Source organism: Chiloscyllium plagiosum, unplaced genomic scaffold (genome assembly GCF_037043375.1).
Source record: "Chiloscyllium plagiosum isolate Xiang-an unplaced genomic scaffold, Cpla_swu_hap1 HiC_scaffold_13, whole genome shotgun sequence".
Lineage (NCBI taxonomy): Eukaryota > Metazoa > Chordata > Chondrichthyes > Orectolobiformes > Hemiscylliidae > Chiloscyllium > Chiloscyllium plagiosum.
Window position 1 is genome coordinate 59,722,922 of NW_028270151.1, and position 23,996 is coordinate 59,746,917.

The window sequence follows — 23,996 nt, forward strand, 5'->3', positions numbered from 1 at the left end:
ATTTAATGTGTGTTTGTTTCATTATTTGGAATAAAAATCACATTTTTATTCCGATTACAAACTGTGTGTTAATCAGCTTTACATCTTTTCTGAATAAAACCTGTTTTTGCAATAAAGCAGTAATATTGTTTGCTAAAGAAACCTGGATTATGGATTTTCTTATTCTAATCTCAATCTGGAAAAAGTATTTTGTTGACTATGAAGTATTTAAATTTATTAGTTGTGGCCAGGGGAGGGGTCGGGCTTGAAAACAGCAGTGCACTCTCCTCTGTCATAACAACATGTATGATTGGTTGAAAATATATCTCCTGTAGCAACAACTCAGGAAATTAAGCAGAATTTCAAGGTATCTGTGTTGGTTGTTAATATTACAGAAATGCAGGTTTTAGAATCATAGGAACCCTATAGTGTGGCAATAAGCCATTTGGCCCATCAAGTCCAAACCAATCTGAAGAGCATCCCAGATCCTTCTCACCATATCACTGTAATCCTGTATTTCCCATGGCTAACCCACCAAGCCTACATATCCTTGGATACTATGGGAAATTTATCATGGCCAATCCACCTTAACCTGCACATCTTTGGACTGTGAGAGGAAAGCAGAGAACAGGAGGGAGCCCACACAGACACAGGGAAAATATGCAGACTCCACACAGACAGTTGCCCGAGGCTGAAATTGAAACCCCGTCCCTGGTGCTATGATGCAGCAGTGCTAAACACTGAGTCAGATCTCTAGGGAAGTTAAAATCAGTGCCTTATTCACCTTGCAGTTCCATAAAAACTTTGGACAATTGAAATTTGACCACTTTTTGTTTGTGGCAGTACAAAACACAAATGTGATATGCAGTATTGTATTGTAGTGGTTTTAGTTTCTTTTTAGCATTACTTCAGTTATGAAAGCTATTCTCTTCCACTATCTGTTAAAGATAAAGGAGATAATCTAAATGTTGATGCAAAACATCAGACATAAGGACCACAACTGACATGTAACTGGTCTTTAATTTTCTTACAGTGAAGAGAGAACTCCAACAATTGACTTAAAAGGTAGGTGTTTGGCTTCACTGATAGTTCTGGCTGTTTTGAGTGTACCTGTAGCTGTTGTGTGTTTTGCACATGACCTGACAGGGCTACAAAGTATTAAAGCCGAGAAAATATGTGGGAATATTAAATATAGACCATGCTTCCTATATAATTTATTTCTCTGATGGTTCTCTTCAAATAAGGTCAGTGCATTTCCACTTTTAGCATCAAGACATCCTCATCCTGGACAATATTCTTGATCACAAGTAGTCTATCCTTTTGGTTTTCCTTCCCAAGCTTTTATTGTTGCATATATTTTGGGAGTGTGCACAGGCATTGCACCGTGGTACTGTTGAAATAATTGAGAGCTGGCACACTGAGCCAACGTCTGCCAGTGTAAATGAGCACATTCTGTGCTTTGTTCAATCCAGGGAATAGGAGCATGCTTAATATTCATCTCCTTTAAGTACTGTGGCTGAAGTATTTCTTCCTTCAGGGAGGCCATATTCTCTTATATTTTTGCATTTTGGATGAGCGAACAGGCATTCTAGAAGGGAAAGAGAGGGATCACTGGTCCATTGGCAAACTCCAAGGCATCAGTGTTTGGTACAGTGAATGGGACAGAAAAAGGACTGGCGAGCGTTAATCTCCTTCAAGCCCAAGGACAGGAAAGGCAGCATGCAAGGAGGATAGAAAGGTTTGTGTTTCTGTTAGTGGAAAGCAGCGTTATAGTAAGGGATATAACTTCATTTTAGAGGAAATGTAGATAGCATTTATATAGACTTATTTCCATAACTTTACCACAATTGTTTTTGCTAGCAAGGACTATACACAACTTACTTATATGGATGAATAGACCCTTTTATTGTTTTTGTTTTGAGGATCCTGCATACAAAGACTTTTGTGAATCCTCATATTGATTTTGCTGTGTCTTCCACTACTGTTGCTTTTTTTTATTTTACAGAACAAAATCCAGATATTGTTGAAAATTCAGAGTCAGGTCAGTGGTGTTCAATTTTTCACAGTCTTGCTGCTATCAGATGAACATATCATTTCCCACTCACCTAGAACAGAAATATTCAATCATGGACAGTCAAGAGACACACCATACTGAAACATTGCCCAGTAAACACTGTTGAATATTTCAGCAGTGTAATGGGGTAGGAATGGTGGATATTGTAATGGATGTGCGTGTCACTTCCTGATTTTACTTCTAACTACACCACTCCCATCCCTACTCACCAATGACATCCCCCATCCCCCATCCCCCCAATGATTGTCAGCCTGCATATACGACGGGCTGCTGAGCTCTGATTGGTCGACAACTCTTGAGATGGGTGTAGAAGAATGGATTTACAAGGGGCTTAATCACGTTGACTGCCTGACGCTGCCCAGCTAATTGCCTGATTGGAATGAAATAGCTTTGCGATGCTTGGGAGAAACGTGGGACAGGATTCCCACAGTGGTTTTCTAACCAGTGTAAGACTTCCATCAATCACATTAAATACTGGCCAATATCAGCATGCAGAGGGGCAAGCTTCATTGGTGGGTGTTTTCACTTTTTTGCTTTGTCTTAATTTTCTTTTTTTTTGTTCACTTTTTAAAAAATTGATATCTCACAAACCTAACTTTTTGAAGTAGTCATCTTGTGATACCAACCATAAGGTTTTCAGCCTCTTTATCAACCTCTAAAACCTTAAGGCTCAAAATGAGCATGTCGGAAGTTCTGTGGTTTAAGGGGTTTATGTCTAAGTCAAGTGGAGACCTCAAAAAGAATGCAGAGATCTCTTAGATCCTAAGATAATTGAACCCATATCCCAATGTTAGGAACAACTTTTAAGTAGTTGACCTTCTGATTTTTGGGCCTTACCTGGGAACTGATCTATTGTTGGAACAGCACAGGCACCATTGAGACAAATGGCAGCATTCCACTACTATTCCTTACAAGCAAGGGCTATCTGTCTTGACTATGAAAATAATCCCACCTGACAATTTGAGTACAGGTCTTACCTTTGGACAATGGCTGACTTGGAGGCCACCCCACTACACTTACACTGACTGGGCACTCTAATCAAATTCTTGACCGTTGACCTGTAAAGGAGCTTCACAGATATTTATAATTTCCCCCTTTTTATTGTGAAAGGTTCAGATGATGAAGGTTCTTCAGAATCTGGAAAGAGTGAGTCTGGTAAGCGGACATGTTTCTTTCTTTTGATGTAAACTAAAATTTGCAATATCTGAAATGCTTGTAAAAGCAGCATTTGACAGGAGGAAGTCTCCTCCACCTAGGAACTGACCGATTGACCTCTCCCCCTCTCTCTTGTTCTCATTGATCAAACTTGGCTGATGCAATTTATGAGCAGTCACGGTCTCAACTGGCCCGTTCTTATAATTGGCACCCTTCATCCTTGGATGCCAGTGAGTTTACTGTACTTAGACTGATCAAGAGTTTCAGTATTCAATTTAGTGAATTTAGCATTATTGTATTCAAACTTAGGTATATTTATTTAAACATAAAAATCTGATTAGATAATGTTACGATAGAATGGCTAATAATTAACATTTATAACACTTAGTATGAGACTAGAATAAAACACACATTGATTTGTACAAAACAACCAACTCATTCCCAAAACGTCTTTTGAAATTTCTTAACTGAATTAACTTTACTAGCATTACAAACAACTTAAGCAATCTTTTAAATATTTGTTTGTTTGAGGGTGTATTTTGGTTTTACTCTTATTCCATGATAGAAATATTAACTTTTATTTGTTTTTGCATAACATTCTAAATGTCACTCAACAAGAACATAGAAGCTCCGACTCATCTGAGGCAGAACTTGGTAATGTATACATATTTTACATTGCTCTATAACATTGTACATTATTTTTTGTCTAGGTAAAACTGCAACACTTCATCTCAGTACTGCTTCTATTTAATTGTGCACAAGTTTGTTACGCTATGAATGAATCCTTTGTTAGATCCTGAAATTATATCTTTTGCTTTAGAGATTGTAAAAGTTAATAATTAAGTTAATAATTATTCTCTAGATGCCAATGAAACGACTGCTGAGGATGGCCAGCCAAATAATAATCCAGGTAGTACCTAGATAAAAATCATAGCCTTAATTTTTTTAAGACAAGACTTGACTCATTTCCGGTGGAGCATTGGGGTATTGATTATCAAAACAATTATTGCACACATACAAAATAAGTCTACACCTTTGTTGTCTAGTCTACTGGTTCAGATGGGCATCAGACATTTCTTGGCCTTACACAAAGAATTGTGGAAGGCTCTTTGCATACACAGTCACTGGGAGAATGAGGGGATGTGCAACCCCCGGACCATAGTTCACTTTGCCTAGGTTTGCCTTGCTTCCAATTCAAAGTAAAGAAGTGCTCCTGATTAACCCTTTCGTCCTCTTCCACACACCAACTTCTTATTTGTGGTTCTGGCTTTGTTCTTCCGAAATTCTAATCAATTGTTTTGTCAAAATCTGCATCATCTAATATAGATTAATTTTATATTTATGCTATTGCTCATGTGCAGGGAAGGGCTGCTATGCATAATTAATCATCAGTGCTTTTCAAAACGTGTTCAGTTTATGTAAAATACATGTAGACATTTATGTGATATGTAATAAGACTTTATATAAATGCAGATTTTGAAAATTTTTGATTGTCTTTATGGGTATGTTGTTAGCTGTTTAAATGTTATTAATATGGTACCTAAACACCTTTGTCCTCTATACAGTGTGGTCCCAATATTACCCTGAAAGGTGATGTAATGGAGTTGAATCTTGTCAAGGGTTTTCCTGATCATTCACTGTGTCCTTTGTGGACATTCCATAGAAATTGGAGAAATGGTCTGAATACTGCTGTTGCTGTTTCTTTGACTTCTCTGAGAACTTTTCATTGAAGTTACAGAAGACAATGGGAATAACTGCTGTAGAGATTCAACTTCAGTGCTGCTGTTTGCATTACACACTTTTTAAAAAGAACTTCATTATTTTTATAACTATTGAATATTACTATTTCAATTAAATAAACCTAGAATAAAAATCTAGCATTATTAATTGTGACTATTGGATTATTGAAAGAAAACACAACTGACTCACTAATGTCCACTAGGGAAAGAAATCTGCTGACCTGACATCATCTGGCCTAAATGTGACTCCACAGTAAAATGGTTGACTCTTACCTGCTTTCTGAAATGGCCTAGCAAGCCATTTCATTGTATTCAAGTAAACAGTTTGCCACTATCTTCTCAGGAATACTTAGCAATGGGTGGTAAATTCAGACTTTGCCAGAAAAACCACATCCCATTAATGAAGAATAAAAAGATATCAGCTTGAAAGACAGAAGTAAATGACACATTAATAAACACAAATGCTTTTGAGAACTGTCTTTAAAATATAGAGTCATAGAGATGTGCAGCGTGGAAAAAGACCGTTTGGTCGAACTCGACCATGCCGACCAGAAATTCTAACCTAATCTAGTCCTTTTTGCCAGCACTTGGCCCATATCCTCTAAACCTTTCCCGTTCATATACCCATCCAGATGCCTTTTAAATGCTGAAATTGTACCAGCTTCCACCACTTCCCCCAGAAGCTCATTCCATACACGCACCATCCTCTGTGTGAAAAAGTTGCCTCTTAAGTCCCTTTTATATTTTTCCCCTCTCACCCTAAACCTCTGCCCTCTAGTTCTGGACTCGCCCACCCCAGGGCAAAGACTTTGTCTATTTATCTTATCTCTGCCCCTTCATAATTTTATAAACCTGTATAAGGTCACCCCTCAGCGTTAGGTGCTCCAGGGAAAACAGCCACAGCTTATTCAGCCCCTCTGTATAGTTCAAATCCTCCAAACCTGGCAACATCCTTGTAAATCTTTTCTGAACTCTTTCAAGTTTCACAACATCCTTCCGAGAGGAGGAAGACCAGAATTGCACACAATATTCCAACAGTGGCCTCACCAATATCCTGTACAATCGCAACATGACTTCCCAACTCCCCTATACAGTACTCAACATCATGGTTGTGGGTATGTTCGCCGAGCTGGGAAGTTGATTTGCACACTTTTGTCCCCTGTCTCGGTGGCATCTTCAGCACTTTGGAGCCTCCTGTGAAGTGCTCCTGTACTGTGTCTTCTGGAATTTATTTGGTTCTGTTTCTACTGGTCCTATCATCATTGTGTTGTCTCAGTCGAATTTGTGGTCCCTGTCTTCTGTGTATATGGCTACTGGGGATAGCTGGTCATGGCGTTTAGTGGCTAGTTGGTGTTCGTGGATGCGGATTACTAGTTGTCTGCTTGTTTGTCCCATATAGTGTTTCATACAGTCTTTGCATGGAATCCTGTAAATTACGTTAGTCTTACACATGATGGGTATCGGGTCTTTTGTCCTGGTGAGTTGTCTGAGCATGGCTGTCGGTTTATGGGCAGTCATGAATCCCAGTGATCAGAGACGTCTGGCTGTCAGTTCTGAGATGTTTTTTATATAAGGTGGGGTGGCTAGTGAGTTAGGTTGTGGCATGTCCTCATCACGTTGTTTGTCTGTTAGGCATCTGCAGATGAAGTAGCGGGGATATCCATTCTTTGCAAAGACTCTGTAGAGGTTTTCTTCTTCCCTTCGTAGGTTGGGAGTGCTGCAGTGTGTTGTAGCCCTTTTGAACAGGGTCATATTGCAACTTCTCTTGTGTGTTTGGATGGTTGCTGTTGTAGTGCAGAACCTGGTCAGTATGTGCAGCTTTCCTGTACACTTTTGTGGTGCATTCACTGTTCTGTGTTCTTTGTGCCATCACATACAGGAATGGGAGTTAATTGTTGGTTTCCCCTCTCTCATAAATCTGATCCCTATGAGTATGGTATTGATAATCCGGTGTGTGTTCTCGATTTCTGTTCTCTTAATGATAACAAAAGTGTTGACTACACATCTGACCCAGAGTTGGGTTGGATTTGTGTGAGGGCTGTTTGTTCCAATCTATGCGTAACTGCTTCTGCTATGAACCCAGAGATGGGTGATCCCATAGGTGTTGCATTGATCTGTTCATATATTTGGTTATTGAATGTGAAGTGAGTTGTCAAGCACAGTTCTAGTAGTTTGAGTATGCAGTCCTTTTTGATAGGCTCCCCATCATGTTGTCTGTTCTGCTTGTCCAGGAGGTCGTCTTTTGTGTCTCTGGCTAGAATTTTGCAATTGAAGTGAACAGTGCCGTTACATCAAATGAGAGCTTTGTCCTTGTCTATGTTTATGTTCTTGAAGTTCTCTAGGAATTCCTGTGATTATTGTATGGAGTGTTTCGATCTGCTAATAAGATGTCTTAGTTTTTGTTGGCCTTCTTTTGCCAGTTTATGCGATGGTGTTCCTGGAAGTGCCACATTGGTCTAAGTGGTATATCTGGTTTGTGTACTTTGGGTAATCCATAAAATCTTGGGGTGTTGTTGCTTTCTGGTTTCATCTTTTGTAGGTTATTAGTCCATTTTTTGAAGGTTCCATAGTGTGTTGTTTACTCTATTGGTTAGCTGTGGCATTGGGTCACACTCCCTCTGGAGGTAGGTGTTGGTATCTGCAAGTAGTTTCTCTGAAGGTGTCACCGATTCAGGGGACAAACATTTGCAAATAAACTTCCTAGCTTGGCGAACACGCCCACAACCACAACAACCAGCACCCAAGCTACAAATCTTTACTCAAATCTTGAACTTCTATACTCAATGCTATGACCAATAAAGGAAAGCACACCAAATGCCTTCTTCACTATCCTATCTACCTGCGACTGCACTGTCAAGAAACTATGAACCTGCACTTCAAGGTCCCTTTGTTCAGCAACACTCCCCTGGATCTTACCATTAAGACCTACCTGATTTGCCTTTCCAAAATGCAACACGTCACATTTATCTAAATTAAACACCATCTGTCACTCCTTGGCCCATCTGATCAAGCTCTTGTTGAACTCTGAGGTCCACAACACCTCCAATTTTGTTGTCATCTACAAACTTACTAACTATACCTCTTATACTCACATCCAAATCATTTATATAAATGATGAAAAGCAGTGGACCCAGCACCGATCCTTGTGGCACTCCACTGGTCACAGGCCTCCAGTCTGAAAAACAACCCTCCACCACTACTGTCTGTCTTCTGCCTTTGAGCCAGTTCTGTATCAAATGGCTAGTTCTCCCAGTATTCCATGTGATGTAACCTTGCTAACCAACCTACCATGAGGAATCTTGTCAAATGTCTTACTGAAGTCCATATAGATCATGTCCACTGCTCCGCCCTCATCAATTCTCATCGTTACTCTTTCAAAAAACTCAATCAAGTTAGTGAGACATGATTTCCCACCCACAAAGCCAAATTGACTATCCCTAATCAGTCCTAGCCTTTCCAAATACATTTAAATCCTGTACCTCAGGATTTCCCCCAGCGACTTGCCCACCACCAATGTCAGGCTCACCGGTCTATAATTCCCTGACTTGTCCTTACCACCTTTCTTAAATGGTGATACCACATTAGCTAACCTGCAGTCTTTCGGCACCTCACCTGTGACTATCGATGATCAAAATATCTCAACAAGGGGCCCAATAATTACTTCCCTAGCTTCCCATGGAGTGCTAGAATACAACTGATCAGGTCCGAGGGATTTATCCACTTTTATGTGCTTTAAGACATCTAGCACCTCGTTCTCTGTAATATGGGCATTTTTCAAGATGTCACCATCTATTTCTGTATCTCCCATGTCCTTCTCCAAGGTAAACACTGATGCAAAATGCTCATTTAGTATCTCCCCCATCTCCTGCGGTTCCACACAAAAGCTTGTTGATCTTTGAGAGGTCCTCTTCTCTCCCTAGTTATCCTTTTGTCCTTAACATATTTATGAAATCCCTTTGGATTCTCCTTAATCCTATTTGCCAAAGATATCTCATGTCTCCATTTTGCCTCCCTGATTTCCCTCCTAAGTGTACTCCTACTGCCTTTATACTCTTCTGACAATTCACTCAATATCTCCTGTCTATACCTGACATATGTTTTTTTCTTTTTCTTGACCAAAATCTCAATTTCTCTGGTCATCCAGCATTCCCTACCAGCCTTGCCTTTCACCCTAACAGGAACATACTGTCTCTGGACTCTTGTTATCTAATTTTTGAAGGCTTCCCATTTTCCAGCCGTCCCTTTACCTGCCAACATTTGCACCCAATCAACTTTTGAAAGTTCTTGCCTAATACCTTCAATATTGGCCTTTAGAAATTTAGAACTTTAACTTTTAGGTCCTGTCTTCTTTTCCATCACTATTTTAAAACAAATAGAATTGTGGTAGCTGGCCCCAAAATTCTTCCCCACTGACAGCTTGGACACTTGCCCAGCCTTATTTCCCAAGAGTAGGTCAAGTTTTGCACCTTCTCCAGTAGGCACACCTACATACTGAATCAGAAAATTTTGTTGTAAACACTCAAAAAATTCCTCTCCATCTAAACCCTTAACACTATGGCAGTCCCAATCTTTTGAAAGTTAAAATCCCTGACCATAACCACCCTATTATTCTTACTTATAGCTGAAATCGTCTTACAAATTTGTTAAGTATCGTTGAACAGGAAGAATCAACTTTGCTTTTATAGAGAACAATTTGTATAATGATTAAACAAGGCTATTGCTAATTTGAATACCAGGAAATATTAAATGTTCATCCTAGTAGTAGTGTCCTGTGGTGCTCAGTTTAATGAACGTTACTGAAATCAGCCTTTTTTGCAAATGTTTCAACCACAGAACAAGCTGCAGATGACCCATCCTTGCCAAGACTGCCACCAGGTAATTGCAGATTTCACTTAGCTACGTTGAAGGATATAAAGCAATATACATAGCAGTAAAGCCACTGTTATTAAAATTAATTCAAATTAAATTTTGAATTGCATGAAATTATAGCTTTTATTAACTATGTCTCTGCTTGTGAACTTCTTCTTGGGTTTACAATTATGATAAGCTACCCATAAGCTCAACAACTTTATTCACATCCATTTTTAGCTTCTTTCTCCTTTCCTTTGAGTGAATCAAGTCCATGTTAGAGCAGGTATCTTTGATGCATTGAATTGCGCATGAAGAAACTGGGAAATCATAAGCTGCTCAAAACTGATTCACTTTCCAGTCACTTGCTGTTTAAGTCCTGAACTGGTTTTCTGCTTGGGGATGCTATCAAATGTATGACATAGTTCTAAATCTTGGCATCAGCCTTATTCAGGGCATGTGTTCAGTTTGCTAGTTTTAAGTAGGCATGACAAGTTTTTGCATGTCAGGGACTTTAATGTTGTACAGTTAATTTATTTTTACTGCCACATATTTACAAGCTTAGAGAGTTACTTTTAGTGCTTTTCTCAGTGCATTTAATGAAAGAAGTGGGTTTCAGAAAGAATATTCTTAGACACAAATCTAATATGATACACATTTGCCATCACAAGAGGAATGCAGAAAGCACATCCAGAATTTTTCCCTTGAACTTGTGATATCTGTAGACTACGCAAAATTTAGAATACTTGGTAGTGAATTTCAGGAAGTATTAATTGGAATTGGTATTCTAAGGAATTAAAATATTGTAGCACTTTGATAGAAAACGTTTTGCCACCTGAGTAGGAACATATAAATTTCATGCATTTATCCAAATACTATCCATCACCTCACTTTAAGTGTGTTGGGGTGTACGGGTCACACCTTTGCACTTGCATGAGAAGGCTTTTCTGCACTTGAATAATGTGAAGCCTTCAAATAGCTAATAGTTCAGTGACATTTCAAACGCATTCACATGAAAGGGGAATGGAAGGACATCCACAGCTGGCGCTCTCTGGATAGCTATAGATGCAAAGGTTACAAAGAGAATAAAATGAGGCTTGTGACAAATGTAAGATTCCCAATAATGTAGAGAGCCAGGTTCAATACCGAAAGTAAAGAGGAGATCTAATAGAAGAGATTGAGGAAAATTGCAGAAAGAGATCAGTGGCTAATGTAAATGGCAATCAAAAAGTCTTTTATAAATAAATGAATCATAAAAAGATTGTCAAATAAATAGTAGGGTCAATTAGAGACCAAAAAGGCAATATTTAGACACAGGGCATGGCTGAAGTACTAAATATACAGAGAAACATAGAAGGTAGGAGCATGAACAGACGATTCAACCCCTCAAAACATTAACCAAGATTCTGGCTGATCATTGAGTTCAATCCCCAAATCCCACCCTCCCCCACCATATCCCTAGATCCCTTGAACCACAAAGACTATATCTGCCTCTTTCTTGAATACAGATAATATTTTGACCTCAACCACTTGCTGTGGTAGTAAATTCCACAGTTTAGATCAGAGTGGTGCTAGAAAAGCACAGCAGGTCAGGCAGCATCCGACGAGCAGGAAAATCGATGTTTTGGGCAAAAGCCCTTCATCAGGAATCCTGATGAAGGGCTTTTGCCCGAAACATTGATTTTTCTGCTCCTCGGGTGCTGCCTGACCTGCTGTGCTTTTCTAGCACCACTCTGATCTAAACTCTGGTTTCCAATATCTGCAGTCCTCACTTTTGCTTAGTGAATTCCATGGGCATACCACTGTCTGGGTGAAGAAACTTGTCCTTATTTCAGTCCTAAAAGGTTTACCTCTTATCCTTATCCTTCTGGACTCCCCCCACCATCAGGAACATCCTTCCTGCACCTACTCTGTCTAGACTTGTTAGAATTTGATAGATTTGTATTAGATTCCACCCCTCTCCCATTCTTCCAAACTTTAAAACTGATTGACTCAGTCTCCCTCATACATCAGTCCTGCTATCCTAATAATCAATTCGATAATCCTTCACTATATTCCCTCGACAGCAAGAACATCCTTTCTTGGATAACAAAACCAAAACTGCACAGAATATTCTCAGTATGGCGTCACCAGTGCCCTGTGTTATCGCAATAAGACATCCTTATTCCTGTTCTTGAATCCTGTCGCTATGAAGCCCAGCATGCAGTATGCCTTCTTTACTGCACCAGTGTACTTACTTTCAGTAACTTTAGGACCTGTTTTCACCGGAGGAGAGGATGCTGTCATGTAGCAATGAAGAAGGGAATGCTAATGATATTGGACAGGATCTATTTTAGTATTTAAAATGTATTAGTCCTCAAAATAGAAAAATCACCTTGTGGACTGACATACAAGATTATGCAGGGAAGTAAAGGTGGAAATTGGAATCTGTGGCCACAGTCTTGCAATCCTTCTAAGAAATGCAAGTGGTTCAGAAAGCTTGCGGATTGAAAATATTCCAGCCCTGTTTGCAAAGGTAGAGAGGGATAATCTTGGCAACAAAAGCTAACATGCGAAACACTGATGGTGAGAAAGCTTTAAGCAATAATCCAGGACAAATTAATTGTCATTTGTGAAAGTACAGACTAGAAAATGAATGTCAAGATTAATTTGTTAAAGGCAACTTGTGTTTGCTTAACTAGATCCAGTTGATTATTGGACTTAATTTAAATGTTCAAAATCACAAATATTTTGGTAGAATAAATAATGAGAAGCTTTTTTCCACTGAAGGAAAAGCGAGTAATGAGAGAACACACATTTATGGTGATTTGCAAAACAACCACAAGCAACAGGAGAAAAGAATTTTGGTGCAGTGCATTGTTGTGATCTGGAATGCAGTACCTGAAAAAGTGAGGGAAGCAGATTCAACAGTAGAATTTAAAAGGGAATAGAGTAACTACTTGAAGGGAAGTAACTCATGACTATGGGAGCAGGGAAGGGAAATGGAAATGGAATCTTGAGAGCTTCACCAAGGAACAGGCATGATGGACTAAATGACCTCCATCCTTCTATAATGGGGCAGCATGGTGGTTCAGTAGTTAGCACTGCTGCCTCCCAATGCCAGGGACCCAGGTTCAATTCAAGGCTCAGGTGACTATCTGTGTGGAGCTTGCACATTCTCCCTGTGTCTGCGTGGGTTTCCTTTGGGTGCTCTGGTTTCCTCCCACAGTCCAAAGATGTGCAGATTGGGAGAACTGACCATGCTAAATTACCCATAGTGTTCAGGGATGTGTAGTTTAGGTGCATTAGTTAGGGGAAATATAAAGTAATAGGATAGGGGAATGGGTCTGGTTGGGCTACTCTTTGGAGGGTTGGTGAGGACTTGTTGGGCCAAATGGTCTGCTTCCACACTGTAGGGATTCTATGATAATCTATTGTGCACCAGCATAGTTCATACAGTGACTCTAGAATTATCAGCAAAGGGATCCTAAATTCACCTGGAATACTGACAATGCTGCTGTTAAAGTTTCCAATACACAAGATGGCCTTCTCAGGAATCAACACAAGAAACCAAAAGGTCACCTGAACTCTTGGCAACTCCATCTTAAACATGCAGCAGCTAGCATTCTTACCTTTTCCCCAGGGAAAACCAACGTAGCATTAAGAACTCACACACAAATGCATCAGCACCGAGTGAAAGAACAGTGGGAAAATACATTAATGTCATTCACACAGAGAACAAACTAGATTAATAATTCACTGTAGTGTACTTGAACTGTCTAGTCTTTCCTTTGGATTGTCTATAAGCAAGCAGCACCACAGTAAATGTGGCACTGAAAATCTATAAATGACATTGTTGCAGAAAGACTTAAACCAACTTTCTCAGTGCTACATAATTTAAAGAAGTTATGTTAAAGGATCAACAAGGATTTAGCCGAATATCTCTAATGTGGTCACCCAGATATTACTGATGTAGTGGGAGTGATTGTTGAGATAATGCTGGAATACAGTTGGGAGAATTGAGCTCTACAATTATCAATCCTGGAATTAACTGCTAGTATCAAGAGATATAAAATGGAAATGTTATGCTGTTAAACATTTTATTCTTATTCTTACACAAGGAAAAAAATATTAAAAGCTACAATCCATTTTCCAGAAAACTGCAGAACTGAAGAAACAACAACTAATCCATCAGACACAGGTCTCTTTATTTTTATATTAAATAACAATAATGGTGACTAAAACATCTTTAAAATTCTCTTCAGAGAATTTTCTTGTTCTAATTGGGGCTTATGGGAATCAGAAGTATAAGATTGTAAGTGATCTTTTAGATATATGTTTCTAATTTACATAATTATTGTCACATATTTAATGTTAATAGAGAGAATGTTTTGAACAAGCATCCTAATTAGATTTGAAAATACTTCATTTTGTATCTATAACATCCAGAGAACTGTGATAATAATGAGTTTATAGTTTAAAACATATGCTTATGGTTTTCTTTTAATAAAAGAAAAAAAGACTGAAGCATTTTCATTGTTTTCCTCAGTGAGACCTGTGTATGGTGCAGAGGGTAGGAATGTGGAAGTGATAAAATTTGTGAGCATTATTCAGATTTACTCTGCTTTCATTTGGAAATGTTGTACAATGGTTTCTTACACAAAGAATATTGACAATGGGTGTAACTAAGTAAACAGTCTTATCAGATTATTTGGAACATTGCGTTTTTCCAGCTCTACTTTGTAATAGTGAATCCTGGATCGTGCATTTTATTAGAACACTGCCCTTTCCCCCTTTGGCACAGATTTAATTCAAATAAGTGACATGGATGTGACAGATTCAATTTGTTTCCCATCCAGTTTTCTCCCTTTATCTTTTACGAAGATGACAAGAAGAACAAAGAAATAGATTCTTTTGAAGATGGTCAATAGCTTTGTTTCTTCTTTAGCATTGTGCAAAGTGATTAGGTACAATTCCTCATCCCTATCCTAAATGCTAATTTTTGCGGTTGAGCTTGGATATTGAGTAGCATTAGTCTATTCAGCTTTGGGAATATTCAGTTGATCTGGTAGTGGAGGTTGGCAGGATGATTATATCAATCTAACATTGATCAAAATCTAATATCTGACATAGGTGAGTGACATCAAGCTATCTGCATTTTACTAGCTGTTAAACCTATTGTGCAATCAACGTTTATAGCAGAAAACCTGTTTCTTTTCCTGTTCTGTCTGTACCTGTCTCTATTGTGATTATGTCCAACTCTAGGACCTGAGCCTATTGCTGTGCATATTTCACAACTATGTCTGGCATTTTAAAATAGTTTAATACCAGCTTTCTTCTGTAAGTTCTGAAGAAGGGTCATTCAAAACTTAACTCTGATTTCTGCACAGATGCTGCCAGACCTACTGAGTTTTTCCAGCAATTTTAGTTTTTGTTTCTGATTTCCACCATCCGCAATTCTTTCTCTGATTTTTATGCTGATAATAGCTTTCACTGGCTCCCAGGTTTCTGTGTGCATTCCAAAAGTAAGACAGTGATGGCTTTACAGTAATTTAATTTGAAGGGGCAAATAAGCAGCTGTGCATAAACACAAGGGGTGCTGCTGTTTTAGGAATGAATAACAGAACTCAGGTTTTACAAAGGCGCCCAGAGTTCTAAACTGCGCTCACTGATACAATCTCATCAACTAAACTATTTTCATTGAGAAGCTTATCCTGTGTTCTTTGACAACTGTTATATTTTGTTTGCTGTTTGGTTTTGATTTGTCTTGTTTTTTCACACAAGCTTCCCTGACAGTGCTGGTTTTAGAACATAGTTTCATGGCCTATTCTGTAGCAGGAAGGAGGAACTAGCTGCATGAGGAAAAGATTTGGCCCAGAGACAAGAGCACCTTGTTCTGTTATAGTTAAGGAGGTGGCATCTATTTAAGGAGGTGGCAAAGGGGAGCCTTTAGCAACATTCTTTAACACTGTTCACCCTTTAGCACTCATAATCGCTGATACAAGTGCTCACATTATTTCTCCACCATGTTCCTCTACCAAGTACCTGTACCCCTGAGTTGAGAGTGTGGTGCTGGAAAAGCACAGCAGGTCAGGGAGCATGTGAGGAGCAGGAGAATCGACGTTTCAGGCAAAAGCCCTTCATCAGAAATCTATCCCTGAGCAACGCAAATCCCGAACACTCAAGATGCTGGCACAGTTGGCTGGTTCTTGACAGTAAAGCTCTGGTGCTTGTGCCAGATGTATCTGTTATGCCATTAAGATATGTAGATGGCCACACTGCACATTGTCCCACAAGATTAACCCATTTGTACACTGGACCCTTATGGTTGATTACGTTATAAGCACTGAGATGTCTGTTGAATTGTAAAAATGCCAATATATTATACTGATATTCACAATCCCAAGTATTCACACCTATTATGAAAAGGGTCTTGATAGAAGTCTTTTAAGATTTTCATGGGTGTCAAAAAGCTGGATCCTGGAACATTTTTTCGAAGGAAAACAAAAAAATCTAAACAAAGAAAGCCGAAGAACTGCAGAAATTGGAAATCTGAATCAAAAACAGAAATTGCTGGAAAATCTCACCAGGTCTGGCAGTATCTGTGGAGAGAAGCAGAGTTAACATTTTAGATCCAATGAACCTTCTTCTGAACTTTATCCAACTCTTTAGTTAGAAGGTCTTAATGATGGAGCAGGTGAACTCCTATTAAGGAACAAGGCTGTTAATACTGGAATCATAGTAAACTAGGAGAAAGTGAGGACTGCAGATGCTGGAGATCAGAGTCAAAAAATGTTGTGCTGGAAAAGCAGAGCTGGTCAGGCAGCATCCAAGGAGCAGGAGAGTCGACATTTCGAGCATAAGCTATTCATCAGGACTTGTTGATGAAGAGTTTATGCTCGAAACGTCGACTCTCCTACTCTTCAGATGCTGCCTGACCGGCAGTGCTTTTCCAGCATCACAACCTTTGAATCTTGGTAAACTACCTGGTGAGAGGTTTGTAAAGAGAGATTAGATTGGCCAATATTATTCAGTCTGAGACATTATCATGGTAACATAGAAGAAAAGTAGTTTAACTATTAACTTAGCACTTTACTACAATCCTTCTGTTCACCCCTTTAAAAACTATCACAATTGATTTTCTTTAAAACAACAAATATTTCTCTCACAGATTTATACATCAAGCCATCGTGTCCTAGCTGCAACTGTCAAACGGTGAGAAACCTTTTTCATAATTTCTAATTTAGAAATATTTCAAGTGATTTAGCAAGAACAAAAGAGAAATAAAGAACATTGAAGTATAAATATACATACAGGTATCTGAAATGTTTTAACCAATTTTACTAAGATTTTTCTTTTAAAAATGCAGAATCAAAATTTTGAACAAGTACCACCAAGGCAGATTTCAAAAGACCGCTTCTGGTAGGTACTTTTCCAGTACTTTGGAAATATAATTAGCAGCGTCCTGCCTCGATCAATATTAATTGATAGCTTTTGTTTTATCCTCTTAATACACAGTATGAAGTTGGATCATGAAGGAAGCTATCAATGTGTCGCTACTGGTCTCGTATTTGAAGTGACAGGAAAGGTTGACATAATTTACTCAATTCTGTCTTGGTATAAATATGATACATTTCTGAAAGAAAAATGGAAGCTTTGTGGCCCACTGTTTGAGGTGAAGAGTGATCCAGCTTTACTAAAGAGCATTTACTTCCCTCATTCTCTCTGCTTGTCAGGTAAGGGATTTTCTTTTGTTCCGAGTTATAATTTTATCATTTTCTTCCCTTAGAACCATCATCCTTTGTTGTTCATCATACTATATTCTGCTAGATGGTAGATGAAACTCATTTTGCAACATCAATATTCTTTAGATCAACCATGGGTATGTGTGTTTATTGTTCTGACTAGAATCATAGAGTTTTATCGCACACAAAGAGGACCTTAGGCTCATTATTTCCATGCCAGTCAGCAAACCTCAATCTACTCTAGTCCCATGTTCCAACACTTGGCCCATAGCCTTCTATAACTAAGGTGTTCCATGTGATCTTCTAAATACTTTTTAAATGTTGTGATGGGTTTTGCCTTTACTGCCCTTTCAGCAGTGAGCTCCAGTTACCCATTACCTTCTTGGTGAAAAATCTTCCTTAAATCCCCTCTAAACCTGCTGCCCTTTTCCTTAATTCTGTGACCCCTGCATATTGATCCCATCTCTAGGGGGGAAAGGTGCCTTCCTGTCTATCCTATCTATGCTCCTCATAATTTTGTACACCACAATCAGAACCCCTCCCTGCCTCTTTGCTCAAAGGAAAACAATCCCAGTCTATCTAAACTCCCTCAATAGCTGAATCACTCCAGCCCAGATCTGGGTGAATCTCCTGTGCACCACTCAAATGCAATCACATGCTTCTTATAGTGTGACATCCAGAACTGCACACAGTTGGCCTAACTTATACCTAATGACCACAGGTTAGGCAGCATTTTAGAAAATGTGGATGATAGCATAAATTCCAGAGGGGTATTGATTAACTAGGTGAATGGGAAAAAGAATCAGTGGCAGATGGATTTTTAGTGTAAACAAATGTGAGGTTATCCATTTTGGACCAAATAAAAAATGGATTAGGATATTTTGTTGATGGTATGAAGTTAAATATAGTGGATGACCAAAGAAGTTTGGAGGTTCAGGTGCAAAGATCTTCAAAATGTCACAAAGAGCTGAAGAAAATAATCAAGAAAGCTAATGGACTGCTGGCCTTCATATCGAGAGGGTTGGAGTACAAGGACACAGAAGTTATGCTGCAGCTATACAAAACCCTTGTTAGATTCCATTTGGTGTATTGTGAACAGATCTGGGTACCACACCTTGGGAAGGAAATATTGGCCTTGGAGGAAGTACATTAGGTGGGATTGAGGTTCACAAGGAAGAGGTGTTAGAAATCCTGCAGAGTGTGAAAATAGATAAGTCCCCTGGACCGGATGGGATTTATCCTAGGATCCTCTGGGAAGCCAGGGAGGAGATTGCTGAGCCTTTGGCATTGATTTTTAAATCATCATTGTCTACAGGAATAGTGCCAGAAGACTGGAGGATAGCAAATGTGGTTCCCCTGTTCAAGAAGGGGAGTAGAGACAACCCTGGTAATTATAGACCAGTGAGCCTTACTTCAATTGTTGATAAAGTGTTGGAAAAGGTTATAAGAGATAGGATTTATAATCATCTAGAAAAGAATAATTTGATTAGGGATAGTCAGCACGGTTTTGTGAAGGGTAGGTTGTGCCTCACAAACTTTATTGAGTTCTTTGAGAAGGTGACCAAACAGGTAGATGAGAGTAAACCGGTTGATGTGGTGTATATGGATTTTAGCAAGGCGTTCGATAAGGTTCCCCACAGTAGGCTATTGTACAAAATGCGGAGGAATGGGACTGTGGGAGATGTAGCTGTTTGGATCAGTAATTGGCTTGCTGAAAGAAGACAGAGGGTGGTGGTTGATGGGAAATGTTCATCTTGGAGTCCAATTACCAGTGGTGTACCGCAAGGGTCGGTGTTGGATCCACTGCTGTTCCTCATTTTTATAAATGACCTGGATGAGGGCGTAGAAGGGTGGGTTAGTAAATTTGCAGACGACACTAAGGTCGGTGGAGTTGTGGATAGTGACGAAGGATGTTGTAGGTTACAGAGAGACATAGATAAGCTGCAGAGCTGGGCTGAGAGGTGGCAGATGGAGTTTAATGTGGACAAGTGTGAGGTGATTCACTTTGGTCGGAGTAACCGGAATGCAAAGTACTGGGCTAATGGTAAGATTCTTGGTCGTGTAGATGAGCAGAGAGATCTCAGTGTCCACAGATCCTTGAAAGTTGCCACCCAGGTTGACAGGGTTGTTAAGAAGGCATACAGTGTTTTAGCTTTTATTAATAGAGGGATCGAGTTCCGGAACCATGAGATTATGCTACAGCTGTACAAAACTCTGGTGCGGCCGCACTTGGAGGATTGTGTACAGTTCTGGTCACCACATTATAAGAAGGGTGTGGAAGCTTTGGAAAGGGTGCAGAGGAGATTTACTAGGATGTTGTATGGTATGGAGGGAACGTCTTACGAGGAAAGGCTGAGGGACTTGAAGCTGTTTTTGTCAGAGAGAAGAAGGTTGAGAGGTGACTTAATAGAGACATACAAGATAATCAGTGGGTTAGATAGGGTGGACAGGGAGAGCCTTTTTCCAAGTATGGTGACGGCGGCACGAGTGGGCATAGCTTTAAATTGAGGGGTGATAGATGTAGGACAGATGTCAGAGGTAGTTTCTTTGATCAGAGAGTAGTAAGGGTATGGAATGCCTTGCCTGCAATGGTAGTAGATTCGCCAACTTTAAGTACATTTAAGTCATCATTGGACAAGCATATGGACGTACATGGAATAGTGTAGGTTAGATGGGCTTCAGATTGGTATGACAGGTCAGCGCAACATCGAGGGCCGAAGGGCCTGTACTGTGTTGTAATGTTCTATGTTCTATGTACATTGTAGGTTTACAAAAATGATACCTGGACTCCAGGGGGTTAAGTTATGAGGAGAGATTACATAAATTAAACCTGTTTTCTCTACAATTTCAACGGTTAAGCCGTGATCTGATTGAAGTCTTCAGATCAATAACGGGATAAGTCCTATGGTAGATAAAGACAAAATATTTCCATTGATTGAAGAATCTAGAACAAGGGAACACAGTCTGAAAATTGTGAGACCATTTGGGAGATGTTAGGAAGTACTTTTGTACACATAGGGTGGTATAGATTTGGAACACTCTCCCACAAACCAGATCAGTTGTTAATTTTAACTCTGATATAGATACATTTTTATTGAGCAAAGATATTAAGGAACCTTGTTCAAAGGCAAATATATGGAGTTAGGCCACAGGTCAGCCACGATCACACTGAACGTTGCAAAAGTCTTAAGGGACTAAATGGATTGTTCCTGTTCCTTTGTTATACAGCTCCACTGTAACTTCCCTGGTCTTATATTGAATGCCTCGACTAGAGTCATAGAGATGTACAGCATGGAAACAGACCTTGGAGTCCAACTCGTCCATGCCAACCAGATATCCTAACCTAATCAAGTCCCATTTGCCACCACTTGGCCCATATCCCTCTAAGGTGAAAACAATGGCTGCAGATGCTGGAAACCAGATTCTGGAGTAGAATGGTGCTGGAAAAGCACAGCAGTTCAGGCAGCATCTGAGGAGAAGGAAAATCGACATTTTGGGCAAAAGCCCTTCATCAGGAATCCCTCTAAAACCTTCCTATTCATGTACTCCTCCAGATGCCTTTTAAATGTTGTAATTGTATCAGCCTTCACCACTTTCTCTGGCAGCTCATTCCATACACACACCACCCTCTGCATGAAAAAGTTGCCCCTTGGGTCTCTTTTAAATCTTTCCACTCTCACCTTCAATTTATCCCCTCTAGTTCTGGACACCCCCATCCCAGGGAAAAGACCTTGTCTACTCACTCTATCCATGCCAATAGATTTTTTTGGGGTATGAAGGGTTATCAGAGTTTTGGGATAGTGTAAGGAGGTGGAGTTGAGGTAGATAGAAGTTGTGACCATATGGAATGGCACAACAGGCTCAAGGGGCTAAAACACTTATTCTTGCTCCTGTTTCCTCCAATCCTTAAGAATTTGAGGTAGACTTTCCAAGCTTTGTGGATCCAGCTGGCTGTTACCTCCCAGAGCCAAGTGTCCTGGCCTACCATAGCAACTGACAGGCCTGGGTTACATTGGTGCTAGTTAAATACAAAACACAGAAACAGGTTTTAACATTTCATAGAATCTCTACAGTCCATTGAGTCTGCACTGACCTTCCAAAGAGCATCCCGCACAGACCCCCCCCCAAACCCACATTAACCATGGCTAACCCATCTATCCTGCACACTACGGGAAGATTTAGCATGGCCAATCCACCTAACCCTTATACTATGGCAGGAAACCAGAGCACCTGGAGGGAACCCATGCAGACATGGGGAGAATGTGCAAATTCCACATAGCAGTTGCCTGAGGCTGGAATCGAACCCAGGTCCTTGATACTAGGAGGCAGCAGTGCTAACCACTGAGCCACCCAATTGTCAAACAACCTTGTAAGTAATGGCCGGCCACCCTCCTCTTTATTCCACCTTCATTATAACCAGACAAGAGTCAGGATTCAGATAATCACATTCCATCTGACTGTATGGGAAGTTAGCATTTCTGCTGTGATTCCCCACATTCCCAGGATGGGTGAAATTCATGAGATTTCTCTCCCACCTCCAAATGTCTCCTAGTGGTGAAAGCTCAATAACCCATTGACTGCTCCCCTCATCCCCCAGCCGACCAGTATCAGTTACCAAGTAAACTCATGCCTATTCCTCAGCCTACATTTAAGAAAACAACATTAGCTGGTTGTCTCAGAGTCTTAGAGATGTACAGCATGGAAACAGACCCTTCGGTCCAACCTGCCCATGCCGACCAGATATCCCAACCCAATCTAGTCCCACCTGCCAGCACCTGGCCCATATCCCTCCAAACCCTTCCTATTCATATACTGATCCAAATGCCTCTTAAATGTTGCAATTGTACCAGCCTGCACCACATCCTCTGACAGCTCATTCCATACATGTACCACCTTCTGCGTGAAAAAGTTGCCCCTTAAATCTCTTTTATATCTTTCCCCTCTCACCCTAAACTTATGCCCTCTAGTTCTGGGCTCCCCCACCCCAGGGAAAAGACTTTGTCTATTTATCCTTTCCATGCCCCTCTTGATTTTGTAAACCTCTATAAGGTCACCCCTCAGCCTCCGACGCTCCAGGGAAAATAGCCCCAGCCTGTTCAACCTCTTCCTATAGCTCAAATCCTCCAACCCTGGCAACATCCTTGTAAATCTTTTCTGAACCCTTTCAAGTTTCACAACATCTTTCCGATAGGAAGGAGACCAGAATTGCGCGCAATATTCCAACAGTGGCCTAACCAATGTCCTGTACAGCCGCAACATGACCTCCCAACTCCTTACTCAATATTCTGACCAATAAAGGAAAGCATACCAAACGCCTTTTTCACTATCCTATCTACCTGCAACTCCACTTTCAAGGAGCTATGAACCTGCACTCCAAGGTCTTTTTGTTCAGCAACACTCCCTAGGACCTTACCATTAAGTCTTTTTCGCTATCACTGAAAAATACCCATCCTGCTCTGTGCAGACAAGAATCACAAAACTATTCTGGCCCCTGTTTGGCAGAGAGTGTCTGGAGGCTCCAGTCAGCAGTCTGCCTGCATGATTATTGCCCTGGCAGTCTCTATCAATGACATTTTACGACCAACTAATCGCACAATGGCTCCTCCTGTTTACTTTGCTGGTGCAGTCGCGTATCATTACGCAGTCCAGCTCCGACTGAAATGTGCCATTAGTTGCTGAATATATATTTCATAAAACATTAAGGGCAGTTTATGAAACCCTCCCATTACTATTGCACCTTTCTGCTGTAAATACCAACCCACAGACTCGTGACTGAGTGAGGAACACTTAAAAGCAATTGCACTTCCACCGCATATAGATTACTGCCACAAAGTGAGGAACAATAAAACAGACTGTAGTATAAAATGCTGGAAGACACTCACACACAGATCCTAACCAGGAATTGTATCAAAGACCAGCACCCAAACAAAATTCAGATTCAATTCCATGAGTCATCACTCAGGTCTTTTAAAGTTTGAGCTTTGTGACTAAATGAGATTTGGGTGTTACAACACACAGCAGGCCATTCAGCAATGATGATCCACGTAAGCCTTCTTGAACCCTCTTTGTTGTGCCCCATTTATCAATCCCCACCCCCAAACCCTTTTGCGAAGCCTCCTTAAATAAGCTTTGAAACATTTCAGGGAACTCTCGCTCAACATGAAATGCAAGCCCCCTGAGATGGTTTACAATTCTTTCAAGGAAGAGCAAACCCATGGGAGATCTACACGGTCAGGAGAGGAATCCTAGATTGTAGTGGCAGTTGCTGATTCCGACACATCATCCAAACTCCAGTGAGGGAAGCTAAATGTTTTTTTCCGACCTGGCGAGAGGTTTGCAATTTCTGGCAGTGAGTGAGTGAGTCTACCCAGCACCACCCAATGGGGATGGTGGGAAATACATTGGGCAATCTGAATCAACAGGATCATACCAGCCCCAGGCTGATACGGTCTCCAGGGTGCAGCTTTGAGATGGAGG

General features: G+C 40.2%; 1 protein-coding gene across 1 annotated transcript in view; it reads left to right on the top strand.

Moving 5' to 3' along the window:
• LOC122555861 (uncharacterized) overlaps positions 1–23,996 on the top strand; it is an 87,428-nt gene that overhangs the window by 34,758 nt on the left and 28,674 nt on the right. The window contains exons 2-11 of the mRNA XM_043702084.2: positions 1,013–1,044; positions 1,985–2,020; positions 3,164–3,208; positions 3,827–3,862; positions 4,071–4,118; positions 9,781–9,822; positions 13,931–13,975; positions 16,946–16,989; positions 17,144–17,196; positions 17,293–17,510. Coding sequence (XP_043558019.2) covers positions 1,013–1,044; positions 1,985–2,020; positions 3,164–3,208; positions 3,827–3,862; positions 4,071–4,118; positions 9,781–9,822; positions 13,931–13,975; positions 16,946–16,989; positions 17,144–17,196; positions 17,293–17,510 — 599 coding nt within the window. The remainder of the gene's footprint in view (positions 1–1,012; positions 1,045–1,984; positions 2,021–3,163; positions 3,209–3,826; positions 3,863–4,070; positions 4,119–9,780; positions 9,823–13,930; positions 13,976–16,945; positions 16,990–17,143; positions 17,197–17,292; positions 17,511–23,996) is intronic.